This window comes from Armigeres subalbatus, chromosome 2 (genome assembly GCF_024139115.2).
Source record: "Armigeres subalbatus isolate Guangzhou_Male chromosome 2, GZ_Asu_2, whole genome shotgun sequence".
Lineage (NCBI taxonomy): Eukaryota > Metazoa > Arthropoda > Insecta > Diptera > Culicidae > Armigeres > Armigeres subalbatus.
The window spans coordinates 330,687,591-330,707,621 of NC_085140.1; the positions used below are offsets into that span (position 1 = coordinate 330,687,591).

General features: G+C 38.5%; 1 protein-coding gene across 1 annotated transcript in view; it reads right to left on the minus strand.

Annotated features, from left to right (window-relative positions):
* LOC134212741 (protein PALS2) overlaps positions 1-20,031 on the minus strand; it is a 161,065-nt gene extending 141,034 nt beyond the window's left edge. The window contains exon 1 of the mRNA XM_062690856.1: positions 19,458-20,031. Within this exon, the coding sequence (XP_062546840.1) occupies positions 19,458-19,971 (514 nt within the window). The 5' untranslated portion in view covers positions 19,972-20,031. The remainder of the gene's footprint in view (positions 1-19,457) is intronic.

A 20,031-nucleotide genomic window follows, 5' to 3' on the forward strand; every position in this document is an offset into this window, starting at 1 on the left:
ACTGGAGGATGGTCTGCTTTTCAACTTAGTATATTCTATTAACATTTCCTCAATTATAAATTAAAAGCTTCTATATGCCAGCCATTGCTCGATATTGTGTAGCAAGTACGATGGATACACTATACCTAGGGTGTCGAGAATGTTTCCCACCCGAAAACATCCTAGACAGGAACGAGAATCGAACTCGTCATCTCCGGATTCCGCAATCCTACACCTTTGCTCGCAAGGCTAACTGGAGACTGAACATCTTGAATGCACTCGCAAAACTTCTTTTGGGAATGAAGAAGAAATTCTGATGAAGATTCGGAAGAACTTGTCGAAGAAATTCATTGGAATGTAAAAAAAATATGAAAATATGATAATTTTTTCCCACCTTAAGTTATATGTATTTGCCATAAGACTGTTTTAAACTTTCAGACAGAATTCACATGGAATTTTTTTCAGAGTTTTAAGGAATATTTTTCGGAATTTACACTGGAGATGTTTTGTTTGTTGTTTTTCATTAACAATTTGTAGCAAAATTTCCAAGCAAAATTTTTCAGAGAGAATTGAACCGGTGCCAGCGAAAGTGGTACATAAACCATTTTTGTTGATTTTTTGTTTTTACACCAACGGCTTCTTTTAGCAAAGATCTGGTAAGAGAATGAAGAAAAAGTGATTTTTGACAACTAAATCTGGAGATATGCACTTTTTAATTTCTGGTATATATCACAATGACAATTCCGTTGCCAGGAAAAGTGGTACATGTACAGTTCTACCCACTAAAATTAGCTTATTGGAAAGAAAATTTAACAACAAAGATGTTTCCGCAACAGATTTTAACTCTATTTTATATTTCAAAATGGTTTACCGTCGTTAAAAATAATTTTATAAATGAACATGTACCACTTTTACTGGCAACGATTTTCGGTTTCTGTTGCATTTTGTTCCCATTAATAGTGGTACATGTGCATTTTGTTCCAACAAACTTGAAATTTGTAATAAAACTTTGCATATTTCTCATTACTACCTTTAGGTACGCCAGTCATAACAACTTGGTACGTTGAATTGCAGAAAATTAAAAATTTGAATTTTATTGAGGTTTTTGGAAAAATGCGTCTCCTGTAAAATTTACTCAATGTAACATGTACCACTTTCGCTGGCACCGGTTCAATTGTTCAAAAATCATTCTGAATGCCAGCACTTTCTCAGGATTGTATGAAGTAATGCCAAAGTTTTTACTGGATTTTTCCTGAATATCCACATGAAATTCTTTTGAAGCTTTTTCTTAAGATTTATTGTAAAAACGTGAACATTTTTCAAAATTGTAGCTGCAGTCCGCTAATGCAAAAGTGTCTGCGGCGTGATGCCAAAAACCATCTGCGGCGGAATTTTTTTAAAAATATGTTTCGAATTTTTCCTTTCCAATTATGTTTGTGGAAATTGAGACTGAATCGCAGGCTAGGATGGTCAAATAACGCAGATATGCATCGGCGTTTCGACCGACGCTGCGTTACCGGTTTTTTCGATGCATACCTACGTCTTTTTAACGCTCAGTTGAAAAGACGCTACGTGGGCATCGGCCCTAAGATGCGCTTTGCGTTTAATGATTAATTCATTAAATTTTAAAGATTTGTTTTTTTTTACACCGCTAACAATCACCTAAAGTTTTTCGTGTAAAAAAAACCACGTGGTTCGAGAGCAACACCCCACTCCCCCCATGTGGCTTATCGTGGTCATTTTCCCCCCCCCCCCCCCCCATTTACGACCACGTGGTTTCTGGACGGCCCCAAAGACAAATGGTTTGGTCTTTTGATGAAATGAGATGATACTGCCTTTAGCAATGCTAACTGTCATTAAGTTTCTGGAACACCACATTTCAAAACAATCTGCCATCTTCTGAAGCTCCATGCAATCTTGTACACTCTTAATTATCATGTAGGTCTTGACTTGACATCGTCTGCGAAAAACGATCGGCATCCGGGTGGCAACAATATACACCCGGTTCTTTTTTTACACGGGTATGTTTTAATTGATTACGACCTTTAACGTTGAGGAAACTATGAGTTAACCCCATGAAAAAAATCATAAAAAATCAAAGAAAATTCAGGTGGTATTTAAAAAACTGTGAAAAATCAGGTTACCCGGGAAATTAAAGAATACCAACCGTGTAAAAAAATATTGGGTGTTTCGATTTCATTTATGAATAGCACAAAAAGCAATGGGCCCATATTGCTTCCTTGAGGTACTTCGGAAATGTTACAAAACGTTTCAGACTGTTCGGTTCCTTTTTTGACACACAGTGTGCGATTAGACAGGTACGATCCTAACCATGAGACAAAAGTGGGGGAAACGCCAATTTTATCCAATCTAGCTAGTAATATTCCATGGTCAACACAATCAAAGGCTGGTTTGAGGTACAGACAGCATCAACCTGAGCACCAGAATCCATGCTACGTAGGCATGTGGAAAGGAATAATGGAATACTGCAGATTCGAAATGATTTCGGGGAAATGGATCTCGGAGAAGTGTCCCATTCGGAGTTTTCAATTTCGGGGTACTGTCCAATTCGGGGTTGAGGCCTTCAGGGTAATGTTATTCGGGGTATTGGATTGGAGCTATAATATGCAACATCTCTCCTTTGATATAAAAACGACAATAAGTATAACTAATTGAACATATTCGACTTTAGTTCCGAAATTGGTGATTTCACAATTATTATGCCAAATGACCATTATACCAAACGACCATTATGCCAAACGACCTTTATGCCAAACGACTTTATGCCAAATGACCTACCACCTTCGCCGACGACGACTCAGAACCCGGGTTGGGGTTCCCGGGCTGCCCGGTCACTGGTGGGGTAGGGACTTATAGCCTTTTTTTTTTCCTGTCGGGTACAATATCCACTGCGACCAGATATTTGATCTATTGTGGCGGGCCCCTTTTTAATGTATAGTAGAAGTCAGATAGTCTAAAACACTATTGTACTTATAGCCTTGGAGTAACCAAGAAATACCCGAAAGTCTCGAGTTGTGAGAGCTTGCTCCCAAGATTGATCTCGGGGTCCCAGTGAAGCCGTTGAATTAGTCTTCAGTGAAAAGAGCACCCTGTGATGAAATTACGGACAAAAGCAAGGAGGTTGCCGGATCCACGTGCTTGCCGTCGTTGTAGGCGTTCTGCAGTACATCTCCCAGGTATGCGAAGTATGTTCCCGTGCCGTATTCCGGTCGGAACGCGTGTTGGCGGAAGCCGAACCAACCATCGGCTTCTAATTTATCCCTCAGACGACGATTCACTGATCTCTCAACGACCTTGGAGACACAAGATGTTAGTGATTAGGTTTGATCAGACCATGCTTGGTTGATCAACTCCAGAAACCGGATTTTGGCGCAGGGAGGGAGGTTTTTGATCATGGGATAACCAATCCCATCGGGACCTGATGATTTTCCGTTACTCCTTGAGAGGGCGAACGACAGCTCAGGAGCGGAAAATGGAGAATTAAAAGCGGCATTTTGTGAATCCTGAGTAGGGTGGTCGGTATTGGCCATTTTTGACAAATACCGGTATTCGGTATTTGGTGGAATCAATACCGGTAATACCGGTAAAAAACGGTATTTGTGAAAATTTCAGATATAAAAACTTTTGGGCGAAAAACAATATTTATTAATAAACTTCAAGTGTAAAAACCCAAGTTAAAAACCATTGCTGGTTGAGCTGGGCAAAGTGAAATTTAAGTAGACATAACATACTGAGCAATTCATTTCCCAATCCGCATCGGATTTTGTTGACAATGTTTCCAGCTGCTGAGAATGCTTTCTCTGGTTCAATCGAAGTTGGAGGAATGGTTCCAAGAGCGTCGAAAATCAATCTCAAGTACTTGCCTTTAATCGCTTTAGATTCATAGTAGGAGAAATCTTTATGAATTGCTTGCAAGGATCCTGCCATCAAGGTAATTGCCACCAGCAAAGTATTATGCTCTGGTACGGTCTCTTAACGAATTGTTCTTTTACCGATAAACCAGAAAAATCGTCCACAGAGGTATCTTCTATGCATCGGCTGTCAGGGGTGGTCATTGCCTATGAATTCTGCTTCAAGATCTTGTCCACTTGCTTAATCAAAGATGGATGTCTTGAAGAAAATGTCAAAATCAATTATTTCTGATCGTCTCTTGGATTCGTTCTTTGAGAGCATCGCAACGGCGGCAATTTCTGTGGCTTTACTTGCCACGTCGGCAGAGTAGTTCCACAGTAGCTTGAACATGTTCGAGGGCTTGAATTATTTCACCTACCGAAAACAAAAATCATAACCACGGAAGATAAGTTTGGATTGCAGCTTCAAATCGATCAAAGTCTTTTGAAGGGCCCCCTGAAACTCGTAGAACCGTTCGAGCATGGATAACATGCTATTCTAGCGTGACTTAGAGTCAGTCACCAATACAAGTTTTTTTTCCGAATTGAGAACGGACATATTTTTGCAGCAAATCATTTTTCACATGTTATCTCCGGAAGAGAACTATTAAGGCATTTTTAGCGACGAATTTTTAGCTTAACTGAAAACTATTATTCAAGATTTTTTATACCAACAGCGAAATTGAAAATACCGGTATTTTCCGTCTCTAAAACTGGTATTTTCGGTACTCGAAATTGGCCGGTAATACCGGTATTACCGGTTAGACGACCCTAATCCAGAGGAACTCGAAAGTTGGAGAGAGACGAAGAGCTGCTGGCAACAGTCCGCTGAAAATGATCTGCATAGTCGTTGACGGAGACTAAACCAGCAAAATATTCCCCGAGAGCATTGGCCACCTCCGGGGGATCGGAACTGGTACGATCCGGTGTGTCGAGATAGATAGGGGAAGATCTTCGTTTACCGCTGAGTGCGTTCACTTTTCCCCAAAGTTCGGCCGGAAGTCGGGAAAAGCTGTGGGTGTTTTGTGTTGTGTTTCGTTCAAATTTGCGTCGAAGTTGGTGGTCATCATATGCCTCCCAGTCGGCGGCATCATAGCGCCATCTTAGCCTCCGGGTGATGTCCGGGGGCGAAGCGTGGACAGTGACCGAAATCGAATAATGATTGCTCCCGAAAAGGTCAGTGAACACATCCCATTTAAGAGATTGGAGTATGGACCGACTGGCTGCGGTCACGTCGATGGCGGTGGCCGAGTGGCCGTTAAAAACGGTGAACGAACCGCTATTTAGACTTACTAGGGCCGCGTTCTAGAAAAAGTCGAGTAGACCGTACTACGGGGATCAGACATACGATCACCCCAGGCTGGATGATGCGCATTCATATCCCTCATGAGGAGGATAGGGGCGGGGGAGTTGTTGATGATATCGCTTACATTTCTTTCGATGCCTGATTGAGGGCCGCAGGGTAAGTAGAGATTTACCACGCTGACTTTATAACTACCTCGGACACAGACTCCAACAACTGGAAGGTCATCGTCGAGCTGAAGTGCATCGAACGGGATATCCACTGGAGACAGAGATTGTCTTCCAGCGGAAGAGTGGGATCGGGAAGGAAGCAAGTATGCTGTCGTGGTGGAAACCCAGTAGAATGTAGAGGCGAACTGTTCGATGTACCAGTCGAGTTGTGCTGGTCAGAGAGGATGAAACCAGGTGATGCGTTCAGTTGTTATCCCCCAGATAAGACCGGGGGGGAGGGTGTGCCGTAATTGACGGAAGACTCGTGCAAGTTCAGGACTGTATGTTTTCTGGACCCAGGGAAAGGGTCGGAAGAAGGAGCTGGGCCAAATTTCTGGAAGTTATAGGACTTATAACCCAAGTTGGGGTGCCTGGGATGCCTGGGACGCTGGGTCTGGACTTATTGCCCGGGTTGGCGTCCCCGGGGTGCCCGAAAAGCAAAAAAAAACTAACAGTTTTATACAACATGTTTTTCAATTATATTTTTGATTGATTAGGGTTGTTCCATAACACACGAGAAAGGCACAATCACTGCTAGGAGTATAAATCTGGATTTTTTAACCCTTTACAACCCAAATTTTAATTTTCGCTCAAAATCACTATTTTGCTTTCTAAAATCGATCTAAACACGGTTTGGGCAATATTTTTTTTAATGCGCTATTTTATCAATTTCATACTTTGATTTTTAAGAATTTTGTTTAACAAGTTTTCAATCCAATCAAATAATTTCTTGAATCTATTAACTTTTTCTTATTTTTCAACATATTTAGAGTTTAAAAACTCCTATTCAATGCCGGCTCAGGCATTGAAAGCGTAAGTGAAGCGGACGAGCATTGATCTAATTCAATCTTAGCATCCTATGCCAGTGAGTGAACAGCCTGTCTCAGATGGATACCAAACAACGATTATGGGCGATCGTTGCTGCGTAAACAACGAGCAACAGGGTTCGCCAAGCCAAACTTGGTAATGGTATCCAGGGAAGCTACGACTGGAGCATTTGTGTTACGCTTGTTCTACTGGAATAAAACACATTAGGAGTTCTGCTTTATTCACTCTGCTTTCAAGTTGCTTGGATGGAGGAGAGAAAGTATTAAAGCCTCCCATGCAATGTATCAGAGTTCCGTTCTCACAGCGGACTTCATTTTCCTAATGTCTGAAAAGATTTTTCTAACAGAGTGTGGTAACAACACTCATTGTTAGCACGGTGCCCCGGTGGACCGTTATTATGAAATAAAAATGTCCATCAAAACCAAGCACAGGGCTCGATTCCTGTGGTAATTCTGCACCTCTGGACCAATTTTTAAAAAAATCCCTAAGAGGAATCTCGAGCAATCTCGATTTGAAGTTTTTAATTGAGAAATTTCAAAAGAATCTATATTTTTATTCAATAATATCCCCAAAATACCTTCAAAGCCGTCCAAAAAGTGGTCCAAGTTGTTTTCAACCAGTTTGCATTTGTTGTCTTTATTACAATTATAAATTTTTACAACTGGTTAAGCTCACCAAACTGACTTAGGTATGTTTTTTGTATGACTTGAAGCCGCATATCTGCAAGAATGCTATACCTCTCGTTCAGAACCATTCATGAATTCACGTGCAGGCTGCAGATTCTTTGTTGAATGCCATTCAGATTAAAGTTTGTATTTTTTTTATTGTATTCAAAAATGTATTCGAGCATCAGAAGTAAAGATTGGAGTACGGAAAAAAAAATGATGAAAAAAACCAACAGCTTAAAGATTTGTTTAAAGTAGTGTAGTTGTTTAGCATTATATAACAGGTTAGATCTTCGTCAGATGCTGTAACAATTGAATTGACGGAGCTTTATCATATTCTGAGATTTCCCCGCAAAAGGATCATCGGACTGGTGATTACTCCAAAGATGGCGGTAAAGAAAAGCTACGATTTTCAAGAGTGAGCTCTTCATATAGAATGAGATCTCGAGAACCAAGGAAAACATCAGGAAAAATGCACTAGAGAAAGAAAAAAAATTACAAGCTTTGTGTATATTCTTTTGGGTTTTTGGTTACAAAGAAGATAAAATATTCAATTTTTGAACTTTTAAAAACACTTTAATAAAGAAATAAAATGAACCTTTGCTTATCTCCGTCACTACACATCTAATTCGGAATTGTTAATACGATTTTAAAGTTGCTCGAGAAGTGCCATGTTGAGTAAATTTATGGGTGAACCAAGTACAGATGAGGCATCAACAAATTGCATAGAGTTCACTAGAATCCCGATCTTTCGGATTACGTCATTACTCTGCTTAAACATTAACAATTTTCAAATTAATATTTCAATCAGCAGGTTCTGAATGATTTCAAAAAAGTGTACGCAAGATACAGCTCGAGCATGGTTTTGAGGAAGCAATTGATGGCTTTTCTAGCAGCTTCCATTCACGTACCATATCTTGAATTATCATGTTTCAGAGTTCTGTAGAAGTACCGGAATAGGTTTTGGACATGCTTTTTCTAGTCCGTTGATTAGAACTTTGACGAGATTTGACGATTAATAAGTGCTGTGATCGAGTATAACAGCTTCTTACTACTATTATTCTACACGAACTCTGGTCTTACTTCTCTCCATTATGAACATAAACACTAAATTAAAATTAATTTTTATCTTTCATTCTATTAAACATTGAAAGCAACACTTATACTAAACTCGAGCAAGTTAGCCATACAAAAACATACTTAAGTTAGTTTGGTAAGATAAGTCAGTTGTAAATATTTATAGTTCTAATGAAGGCAACGCGTGCTTAGGGCCATCGTTGGCGTTGTGCAAGAGAATGGTGTGTGGCGGCGAAGGATGAAACAAGAGCTCGCCCAGCTCTACGGCGAACCCAGTACCCAGAAGGTAGCTAAAGCTGAAAGGGTACGATTGGCAGGGTATATTTCAAGAATGCCGGACAGCAACCCTGCAAAGCTGGTGGTTACTTCCGACCGGCAGGTACAAGAAGAATTGAAGGACATCTGTCTAGGTGGATTAATCAGGGTTATATGGATATATGGATTCTTTTGAAATTTCTTAACTTTAAACTTCAAATCAAGATTTCTCGAGATTCCTCCTAGGTATTTTTTTAAAAATTGCTCCAGAGGTGCAGAATTACCACAGGAATCGAGCCCTGTACTTGGTTTTGACGGACATTTTTATTTTATAATAACGGTCTACCGGGGCACCGTGGTTAGGTTACCAAGTGATTTGCCTCGCTCTGCTTTCTCCCATTGGTGAGCGTTGAAGATCTTTAAACATTGAATCAACGAACGCCAAATTTCAACGATCTAGAAAGCATCAGCGATTGGGTCGCAGTAGAGCATCAAGTTGGCATGAATGTTTTCGATTTTACTCATGATCTGATTTTTTTCAATGCCAGCCTGGCTTATTGCAATTTTGAAATTTTCAGTGTTATTTTTTTTTTTTCTGTGTAACGAATTCGATAAATATTCACCACTATAACCTTCTATTGAATAAGGTTAGTTGTATAAAAATACTGAACTACACATATTTCACTCTTGAAAGGAATACGAGCGAAAACACACAGGAACAAAATATGAATTTTCAGTATTCTATCTTTTTTTCTTTATCTTCTATATAATAAAAATGAAATGGTCTGTGTTCGTATCCGCATAACTCGAAAACGGCTGGATGGATTTTCTTCATTTCTTCAGCAGATATGTTCGATATCGTTTCCGACGGGTTTATATGATATTTTCTCATGCGAAAATTACGAGTTAGATTGAGTAAATCGTGAAAAAGTAAAATTAAGATTCGTATGGAAATTTCGCACGAGCATATTCGCCTACTATGCAGGACAACGTCTGCCGGGTCGACTAGTATATATATAAAAACCAATCTATGTATGTATGTTCGCCAACTACTTCTGAACCACTTGGCCGATTTCAACCAAATTTGGTACACACATTCTCTATCCTCAGGGAAAGTTAACAAAGGTGTGGGATAGTCATTTGGAAAAGGGGGAGGGGTTTTGTTCAGAAAACTAACAATTCTATGTAACTTTCAACTACCAAGACAGATATAAACCAAATTTTGTACACATATTCACTACGAGAAGGTGGTCATATGGGAGGGGCAGTTGGGCAAGGGGGAGGGGTCTAGAGGGAGAGGTTTTGTTCAGAAAATGGGCTATTCAATTATGAGCCCCTGTACCGATTTCAACCAAATTTGGTACACACATTCTATATCATAAGGATAAGATAACAAAGGGGGTGGGATGGTCATTGGGAAAAAGGGGAGGGTATAGGGGGAGGTGTTGTCTTTGGAAAACGAGCAACTCAGTGTAACTTCCAACCCCCAGGACCGATTTCAATCAAATTTTGTACACATATTCACTATGAGGAGCCGATCATATGGGAGGGTAATTTGGAAAAGGGGGGGTGGGGTTGGAGATTGGGGTATTATTCAGAAAACGGGCAACTTAGTGTAACTTCTAAACCCCTGTACCGATTTCAAGCAAATTTGGTACAGTGATCGTTCGCTAATTGGGGCAAGACCTCACCCCAACTAGCGAATGCCGTTCGCTAATCGGGGCGTTTTGGCAAGCGTCAATGTTGTTTACTTTTTGCATTGAACAAAGGAATATTTTACGCGCCAGAAAATATCGATCCCGCCAAACACGGGAACAAAACGTCAACGCGTTTTTGACATCATATTCTGACGTTTAACTGCTTTTTAATTGGGTTTCGCCCCAATTAGCGAACCCCCAACTAAAAAGTGCCCCAACTAGAAAAAACCCAATTAGCGAACGTTCACTGTATACACATTCTATATCCCAATGAGAAGATAATAATGGGGGTGAAATGGTCATTGAGAAAAGAGGGATGGTAAGGGGGAAGGGGTTGTCTTTTGAAAACAAGTAGTTCTGTGTAACTCCCAACCCCCAGGACTAATTCCAACCAGATTAAATGATTAAATCATTCAACTCTATGATTAAAGATTATGATTAATGATATATTCATTTTTGACAATGATGACTGATAATGATTAACGACCAAATTCATTTTTGACAATGATGAACGATTATGAATAATAAAAAAACCGTTGGAGTATGATTAACGATTACCGATCGTGATTAAATGTTGACACACTATGTGTATGATTAATGATTAATGATTATGAATGATCAAATTGAATGATTTACATAGAGATCAATAATCGAGTAACATTTATTCCAAATTTTAAAAGGTATAAAAATTAAATGATTATGATTAAAGATTAATGAATAAAAGCAAGGTATGCAATGATCCAATGTTCCAGCATAACTTCTGTACCCCTTGCCCGATTTCAACCAAATTTGGAACAAACATAATTTTTCTTAAGAAGGCGAAGATGATAGGGATGATGTTTAGAAAACGGGAAGGTTGTGGAGGGACTGGCATTGTTCAGCTCTCAATCGCCTCAGTGTAACTCCTGACCTCCCCTTAGCCGATTTCAGCAAAATTTTGAACACACATTCTTCATATTAAGGAGACGACGATAGTGGGTTAAGGATGGAAAAGGGAAGGGTGTGGGGGAGTTGTATTGTTTAGTTATCGATCAACTCAACACTTCATCGAAATCATGGTTTGCCCAGTGAAAAGCAATGATTAATGTGTTTCCTTCTGGATGGTGAATGTGATCCTCTCTTTAAAAATATACGTTTTCCCGGAATAAGCCATCGGTGGATGTTTTTCCTTCTTTAGAAATAGACGTTTGCCCGGAATAAGGCGATTTTGGGTTTGATCCCTTTTTCAAAATAAGTCAATGTTTTCAAATGAAATCTGCCTTCTTTTAATCAAATGATGAAGTATCACTAAGAAAATACAATTATCCTTTTGACCAATTGGTTTATTCATTTTCCGATTGTGAAAAAACTGCGAATCAAACTGGCAACTCCGAGCAAGACCGGGTACATACAGCTAGTTTTTTATAAATGTGTAGAACTTTTAAAATTGACTTTAAACCACATTTAAACATGAATTGAAGTTTATATTACTGATCAACATCAAAAACTTTAAGAAATCTGAAAATATAAAAAAATAAACAAAATACCCCGTCTAAAGGCGGTCTTGGGCATTAGCGGGTTAATTCTAGATCAACATTTGAAAAGGGCGTAACAGCCAAAATTTATTCCTTCTGATTATTTCTCTACATATATAGCTATGTATGTAGACGAAGAATCAGAAGGAATAAATTTTAGCTGTTACGCCCTTTTCAAATGTTGGTCTAGAACAGGGTTGTTAACGTTAATTAACGAATAACGCCGTTGCGTTAATTCGTTGACGTTGATTTCAACGATTAACGATTTTTTTTCGTTAATGCCTATAACACGTTATTAAACGGGAACGTTAACGTTTTCCGTTTTTTTTTATGATTTTATTTGCTAATTATCTAATACATGCATTCATCTCTTAGACTAGGTGTTCCGTGTTTTCTTAACACTATCATCCTTATTTACTATGTAATATTTTTAGTTATTATTAATACATTTCAATTACCTCTGGCAGTAAGAATTTTTCCTCTGGTTGAATTGAACCATGTAGGAATTACAATGTTTTCAACTTAAACTAATCTTAACCTATTTTATACTAAGGGTACAAGGAGTTAATCGTTGCAATAGAAGATTGCAACGATTTTTGTCTGAAATTGGAAATTATTTTGTTGGACATTTGTTGCAATGTCTCAATATTAGAAATTCTATGAAGTTCATTGGTACTATACCACGGAGGCAACTTCAGAATCATTTTCAAAATTTTATTTTGAATCCTCTGAAGTGCCTTCTTTCTGGTATTGCAGCAACTAGTCCATATTGGCACAGCATACAACATGGCAGGTCTGAAAATTTGTTTGTAAATCAAAAGTTTGTTCTTAAGACAAAGTTTTGATTTTCTGTTTATAAGTGGATATAGACACTTAATATATTTGTTACATTTGGCTTGAAGGCCTTCAATGTGATTTTTAAAGTTAGTTTTTGGTCCAGCAGAAGTCCTAAGTATTTGGCTTCATAGACCAATTAATTGGAACCCCATTCATAGTGACAATATGTCTGCTAGAAGGTTTCAAATAAGAAGCTCTCGGCTTATTTGGGAAAATTATAAGCTGAGTTTTGGAAGCATTCGGGGAAATTTTCCATTTTTGCAAGTAAGTGGAGAAAATATCCAAACTTTTTTGCAATCTACTACAAATGACACGAAGGCTACGCCCTTTGGCTGAGAGACCTGTGTCATCTGCAAACAAAGATTTTTAACACCCTGGTGGTAAATAAGGTAAGTCAGAAGTAAAAATGTTAGACAGAATGGGCCCCAGTATGCTGCCTTGGGGAACACCAGCTCTTACAGGTAATCTATCAGATTTAGAATTCTGATAGTTTACCTGCAGTGAGCGATCTGATAAATAATTTTGAATCAGTTTAGTAATGTACAGAGGAAAATTAAAATTCATCAGTTTTACAATCAAACCTTCATGCCAAACACTGTCAAATGCTTTCTCTATATCAAGAAGAGCAACTCCAGTCGAATATCCTTCAGATTTGTTGAGCCGAATTAAGTTCGTAACTCTTAATAACTGATGAGTGGTTGAATGCCCATGGCGAAAACCAAATTGCTCATCAGCAAAACTAGAATTGTCATTAATATGAACCATCATTCTATTTAAAATAATCTTTTCAAACAGTTTGCTTATTGAAGAAAGCAAACTGATTGGGCGATAACTAGAAGCCTCAGCTGGATTTTTGTCCGGCTTCAAAATTGGAACAACTTTGGCGTTTTTCCATTTATCTGGAAGTATGCCAATTGAAAACATTTGTTAAATAAATTAACCAAAAAGGATAAAGAGCTCTCAGGAAGTTTTTTGATAAGTATGTAGAAAATACCATCATCACCCGGGGCTTTCATATTTTTAAATTTTCTAGTAATAGATCTCACTTCATCCAAATTAGTTCCCAACGAAGGGTCAAAAACATTATCTTGGTTGGGAATGTCTTCGAAGCTTCGTGTAACCTGATCCTCAATTGGACTAGTGAGACCTAGACTAAAATTATTCTTGCTTTGAGCATTATTCCATGAACGGTGTTTGGCATTGAAGTCACCAATTACGAAGAATTTTGATTTGTTGCGAGTCAGAATTTGAAGATCATCTTTCAACAAATTCTTTTGCTGCCCATTGCATTGAAAAGGCAAATAGGCTGCAATGAAGGAAAATTGACCAATTTTTTGTGTGTACTTTATACCAACCTGCACAGCTTCTGGTATGGTATTTGCTTTGAACATTGCACCAATCATGTGATGCAATATTGTTCAGTTAAAAAATCAAAATCAATAGCAGTCATGCTACCTGAATCGGCAACATGACCATTATTTTCCGTTGGGACATGGGTATAAACCTCATTTTGAGAAGAGAAATTTTGTCTACCAGCAGCGATGTTTGCATACGTAGGTACATTCGAAAAATTGGAATTTACTGAAGTGCTTGCTACCCGTTGACGAGCGGCAAAATTTGTTTGTGAATTGTGGTGGGTATGAATTGCTCGACCGGTAACTGGTTTCGAAATTTGAGCGTTTGAAAAATTTCTACCTGTCGAATCTGGGATCCGATTGGAATTTCCCGTCATCAATTTTGCACGGGAATTCAAAACTTTTTTGCGTGAAGGGCATTCCCAGAAATTGGATTTATGATTTCATATTATTTAGTTCACTTTTGTTAAAATGAACTAAATAAAATTCTTGAGAAATGCCCCTCTGGGAAGTACCAGAGTGGGATTTCTTTTTCATCTTAATTACTTGGACTGGTGAAAATCCAAGTAATTGAGAAATTTCAATTTTAATCTCATCCAGTGATTTATCATCACTGGGGAGACCTTTCAAGACGACTTTGAACAATCGCTCAGTTTTGTCGTCGTATGTGAAGAATTTCTGGCGCTTCTCAGTTAAATACTGAAGAAGACGTTTGCGATCGTCAAAGGATCCCGGCAAAACGCGGCAGTCACCCTTCCTAGCAATCTGAAATGAAACCTTGATCCCCTGAAGGTTACTCAAAATCTCATTCCGGAAGCCAGAAAACTCGGCAACAGATACCACAATTGGCGGAATCCTTTGCTTTTTCGCATGAATCGAATCACCTGGGCTAGGGGTATATTCGATTTGCTCAATTTCATCATTAATCAAATCGAACTGATTGCTCAGTTCGGTTGGAGAAGAATTATTTCCGATATTAGAGTTAGAAGGAAGATCTGAATTCTCCAGCTTCCTTCTATTTATATCTATATATCAGCAAAGAGAGAAAATAGAACCGCACAGCACGAAAGCACGATGCGGTCTCTTAACGTTTTCCGTTAATTTAACGTTAACGGCTTCGTTGTTTTCCCGCTAATGAGTTGCTTTACATGTTATCCAGCCGGAGGGAAATGACAAAAGGTTTTTCCAGCTGACAAAATGTTGAAAAATATGATATATCCCGCAAAAAACAATAACCCGCATAAGTTACCTATGTCGTATTTTTTGCGTTATATGCCGGAAATTTTCGGATTTTTTTTTTCGGCTTGGAAAAACATGTGTCATTCCCACCGGTCCAAAAAATTTAAAACTGCTTAAACAGATTATGATCTATTATTTTCTAAATACTTTTTGGAGATCTATCTTTATAAAATCCGGGAAAACTTTGAATATATATCAAATTAATTTTAAAACATACCCTGCCAAAGCCGTCATTACTCAGCTTTTATCATTTAACCGGTAACGGTATGTTTGGTACAAAAACATTTCATAACGTTAAAAAAAATAAAAGACTTGATGAAACCAATGCTTTAAACTTATTTATTACATATTCGGGATTAATTTCACATTTCATGAGGAATATTACATTCCAATTTCATTTATTGTATTATTGTATGTCATGTGAAAATTCATTTTCCTTTCCAGCGCTAAATTCCCACGGGTGGAACCAACCGTTGTACCTTTTTTTGTGAAAATGGAGACTGGATACCCAGAATTAACTGGTAATTAGTCTAGTGCGGAATGAAAACTCCAGCTTTGAGAGCTGGGATTATTCCAATTTTTTCCTTATATGAAATCTTTAAGGGCACTCCTGACGGAATCCAAGTTTCAAAGTACTCGCGTTTTCAGGGGCACACCATTCGACATGGAAGTAACGCACAACTGTCAATCTTATTTTTTCACGCATGCTGCGACGAAGCAAAGCTGAAATAATAAAAATGACAGTTGTGCGTTGCTTCCGTATCGAATGGTGTGCCCTTGAAAACGCGAGTACTTTGAAAATTGGATTCCGTCAGGAGTGTCCTTAAGGCACATATACTGCATCCATCATACAGATGAGCACATCTTGAGTGTTCTCCGAGAAATGGCGATTTGTCTTATCAGAAAAACTTGACCTCTTTTTCCTATGGCTTAGCAAAACTTGATTTGACTTGAAGCAAAACTGTCAATGGATTTTGTGGCGGTGTAGCGGTGAACTATGATTTAATAATGAAAAGTTTCCATGTTCTATGGAAACCACATTTTGGCTTGGAAACGTGTTGATTGTTGATTGGACGCATTGGACCGATTGCGAAGAAAAATTAACGGGCAAATTATCAAGTCCAGCAAAATATGTCCGATGACGTTGATTCAACGCATCTCGTTATCGTTAACGTTACAATCCAAGCAAGTTAGCACAACGACGTTGACGTTAGCCCAAGTGAAAATCAACGTCACCGGCGTTAATCGTTGATTAACGTTAACAACCCTGGTCTAGAATTTCATTTTGAAAATCTCGCCAAATAACTTTCAAAGCAGGATAGCGAGTTTTTTGAAATTGCCTTCGCCTCACATTTTTAAAACGGATCAGTAGCTGAAGTTCTTCGTCAATTATAATGGAGTTTAATTTAATTTCACATTTGGGAATTGCAATGCCACTGGCTTCTACAATTAAATTTGTCAAAGATACGTGAGCATTATTATTATCACTGTTGGTATCGAGAGGAATATCAACATCAAAATTCCTATCGATATACGTTTTATATAAATCCCAATCAGCTCTATGATAATTATAAGTAGAGCTGATTGGATTATTGAGGGCTTCTTGTGAGATTTCAAACGTCACAGGATGGTGATCATAGTCAAAGTCGGCATGAGTTACCAATTGGCCACACAGCTGACTTGAATCCGTTAAAACTAAATCAATTGTAGAAGGATTTCGTTTGGAAGAAAAACAAGTTGGTCCATTGGGATATTGAATAGTATTATATCCCACGGAACAATATCCGAATAAAATTTTACCTTTGAAATTGCTCTGAGCATTATTCCATGAACGGTGTTTAGCATTGAAGTCACCAATCATAAAAAATTTGGATTGGCTGCGAGTTAAAATTTGAAGATAAGCTTTCAACAAACTCATTTGCTGCGCATTGGATTGGGACAGGACGGACAATGGATTAAGCACACAATGAACCCAAGCCATGCGCACTATTCACCAGGACGTGGACCCGCGGATTGATCTTATCTGGCTCGATCAGGACCAAAATGTTAGCTATAAAACCTTTTCACTGGCCAGACTATAACCCACGGGTCACGAAAACGTTCAGCCTATCTCGGTCCCAACACAAAGTCGCCAAGATTATGGTTCTGGAAAACAGTATCTGTATGAGATCGCGAGATCATAACGGATGTCCTTATTCGTGTCAATCGGGCCGATATTGTGGTCTACGACAAAAGGATGAATCGGTTAACCCTCATCGACATTGCTGTACCGCTAGACCCTAATGTCCAAACATCATTCTCCAACAAAGTACCACGACCTAGCACCTGGAGAACGTGCTTCTAATTCCGGTATTTATCTCCGCAACCGTTATCGTCTCGAAATCTTTTCTGAGATCCTTAGGAGACCTGGAACTGGAATACAGTGGTTCTTGGAACTTGCAGCATTGTAGGAAGGTTCCAGAACCACCACAATTAATATATCCGGTGCAAATCGGCAAATGTGAAGTAAAGAGCATAATCCGCTTTGGCAGGCGAAAATTTCCAGGAAGTGCCAAAACTCTATAATAACTATATCACATAATATCCGTATGCGATAAAATATAATCTGATCAAGACCCTTTTGCATGTTTAACGAGAAAAATTATTTTACACGAATAGAACATTTTCCCTTTCTAGAATTCTGTCTTGTTGTTGGGCAACGATGGTATTTTGGACATCTGAATATATGTTGGACTTTTGGCTATATTTTGTTTATTTTGTTACATAAATATGGTTTGGAATGTGATTATAAACGAGGAAATAGACACATGATTCCTATTTATTTAAAGTAAGCTAAGTAGAAAAACACGCAAAAATAACCAAAAGTCCAAAATATCTCATTTACACAGCCGTCTGCTAGCAAAATAAAAGACTGATATCCCGTCAAAAATTAAGGTTTGTTAGCTGGGTTTCGGCAAATTATTTGCTGATTTTCAGCAATTTTGACAGCTATCTCAGCGAAAAACATGTTTGCTGGGGCTTGGCTGTGCGAATCTCGGTAAAAGTTGAACAATTTGCTGAGATCCCGGTAAATAAAATTAAGTGTGTACGTCTATTATGGCTGAGACTTTACCCATAAGATTTTTTATAATAAAACAAAATGGATGAATAAGTTCAATATGTGTCGACGCACTATTACTTCGTTCTACTAACATACATGTAATGCAGTGGCATCAAAAGATACTACACTAACATTTCTTCCTTGGTCGCCAATAGCCGACGCATTATTAATGATTCGCCAATTGTTCGGAATAATTTTAGGAAATTGTCTTCGGAATCACCGTCTACGTTTACAGCTGATCAAAGCTAAAATGAGTATTTATTACCAATAGTTCAAATGTCAATTGAAGGTTTGCTACTCACAATTTAGTTTCCTATCCGTTATCCTCTTGCGGACGGGTCTCGCTAGGTCGATACTGGCAATATGCAAATACCTATTTTACATAATTCGAAATTAATTGTTCATAGGTAATAAGTTATTGAAATTATAAATAGTTTCCACTTATTGTATATAGGCGTAGGAATAAGGATATTTTGAGAGTAACTTACTATGAATTCACTATAGCAATCCTCAGACCAATGCTGTGTACTTTGCATATAGCCTAACCTGAATTTCGAGTCGTACCTATTTTTCACAATTTAGTTAGTTTTAAGTAGAAATCTTTATCAAATTCAATGCAACTTACTTGTATAGTAACGAATATAATAAATTCTTAATAAAGTAGTATTAAATATCGGATATAATTTAACTTTTCGACGTATTTTAATTTTGCGACACACTTCCACGTTCCTTGAATGCCTATCTATGCTTTGTTTTGCTTTGGGTCTGCAAATATATCTTGCCTCTTCATTGTTTGGAGTTATCAAATTCGCAGTCTCTCGAACCAACGTCACACACTTCTGCAGGGATGTTGTGGTCAGCCCAGTGGTGTTGATCGGAACACCAATGATTGTCCAATGTTACGTGTGCACATAGAAGTTTAATGTTATACTCAATATCCAACCACTGGTACCCTGCGTATTTTTTGTAGTTTTGATCAAAATAGAAATAACACTTACGAATTGTTATCAAGTAGAAATAATCTCACGGCATATTCCAAAAGAAAAATAGAATCTCGTAAAAATAATCAAAAAATAGTCTTCATACAATCCATCTGGGTATAATTTGACTATAATTGACAGCCCAAAAGACGAAAATAGCATGTACGTGAGACGCTCTAGCCTATGGGAGGGGGCAATTTATTCTTTTACCCCATTAGCCAACATATTCAACACATCGGCATAGACTTGAAAATGCTCTGACTCGACACGGCTACCAACAACCAAATCAATCGATACAAATCGTTGTTGGCACAGGTGTATGGCTTACTCATGACCAAAACATTGAGGCAGACCATTATTGTTCGCCCGTCTTGAGTACAGACGTAGAAGGCAATGCGTCTCCATCGTGCCGCGGCAGACGAACCGCATATGCAAGACCTGTTATTAGTGAACCAAATTGAAACAGGGCCGAACGGGCGCTATCGATTATAGTGGGTAAAGTACTTACCATATCCGTTGGCAAACTCGACAATCTTCTCAGAACTCTTGAGCAGTCCGAAGTTACTCCACAAATTATTGATTCGTCGACCAAACGACTTCCTCCGGACTAGTTTGTTGCCACTTCTTTTGGTGCCATTTGTTGATGGCGTTTCTTTCGAGGACGCACTCGGCGGCAACGATTTTCTTTTCATCGGTTTCCTAATCTCGTAACGATTCGCGTCCATCGGTATCGACACGGCAACGACCGCCGACAACTCAGGTGCCTTACCATCGATGGCGATGACATCGTTGGTTCCAATTTGTTTGGCGTTGTTGTTCTCTTCGGTGGAGGAGGTGTTTATCAAAGACGACGGTTCACTTGCTTCTGGATCGGCGATAGGAGCCTTCCCATGGTTAACGGGGAGCACTTTTGTGATTTCTGGTTTTTTGTTCCTTCGAAACAGAGATTTAAAACTATTCACAAATCCGGAACTTTTTCGCGAATCACTACTGCGTACATCGTGCAATTGCGACTGTACCATTTTCACGAATTACGTACCGAACATTCCAGTGCCATTACCCATCCAATACTGAACACTTTC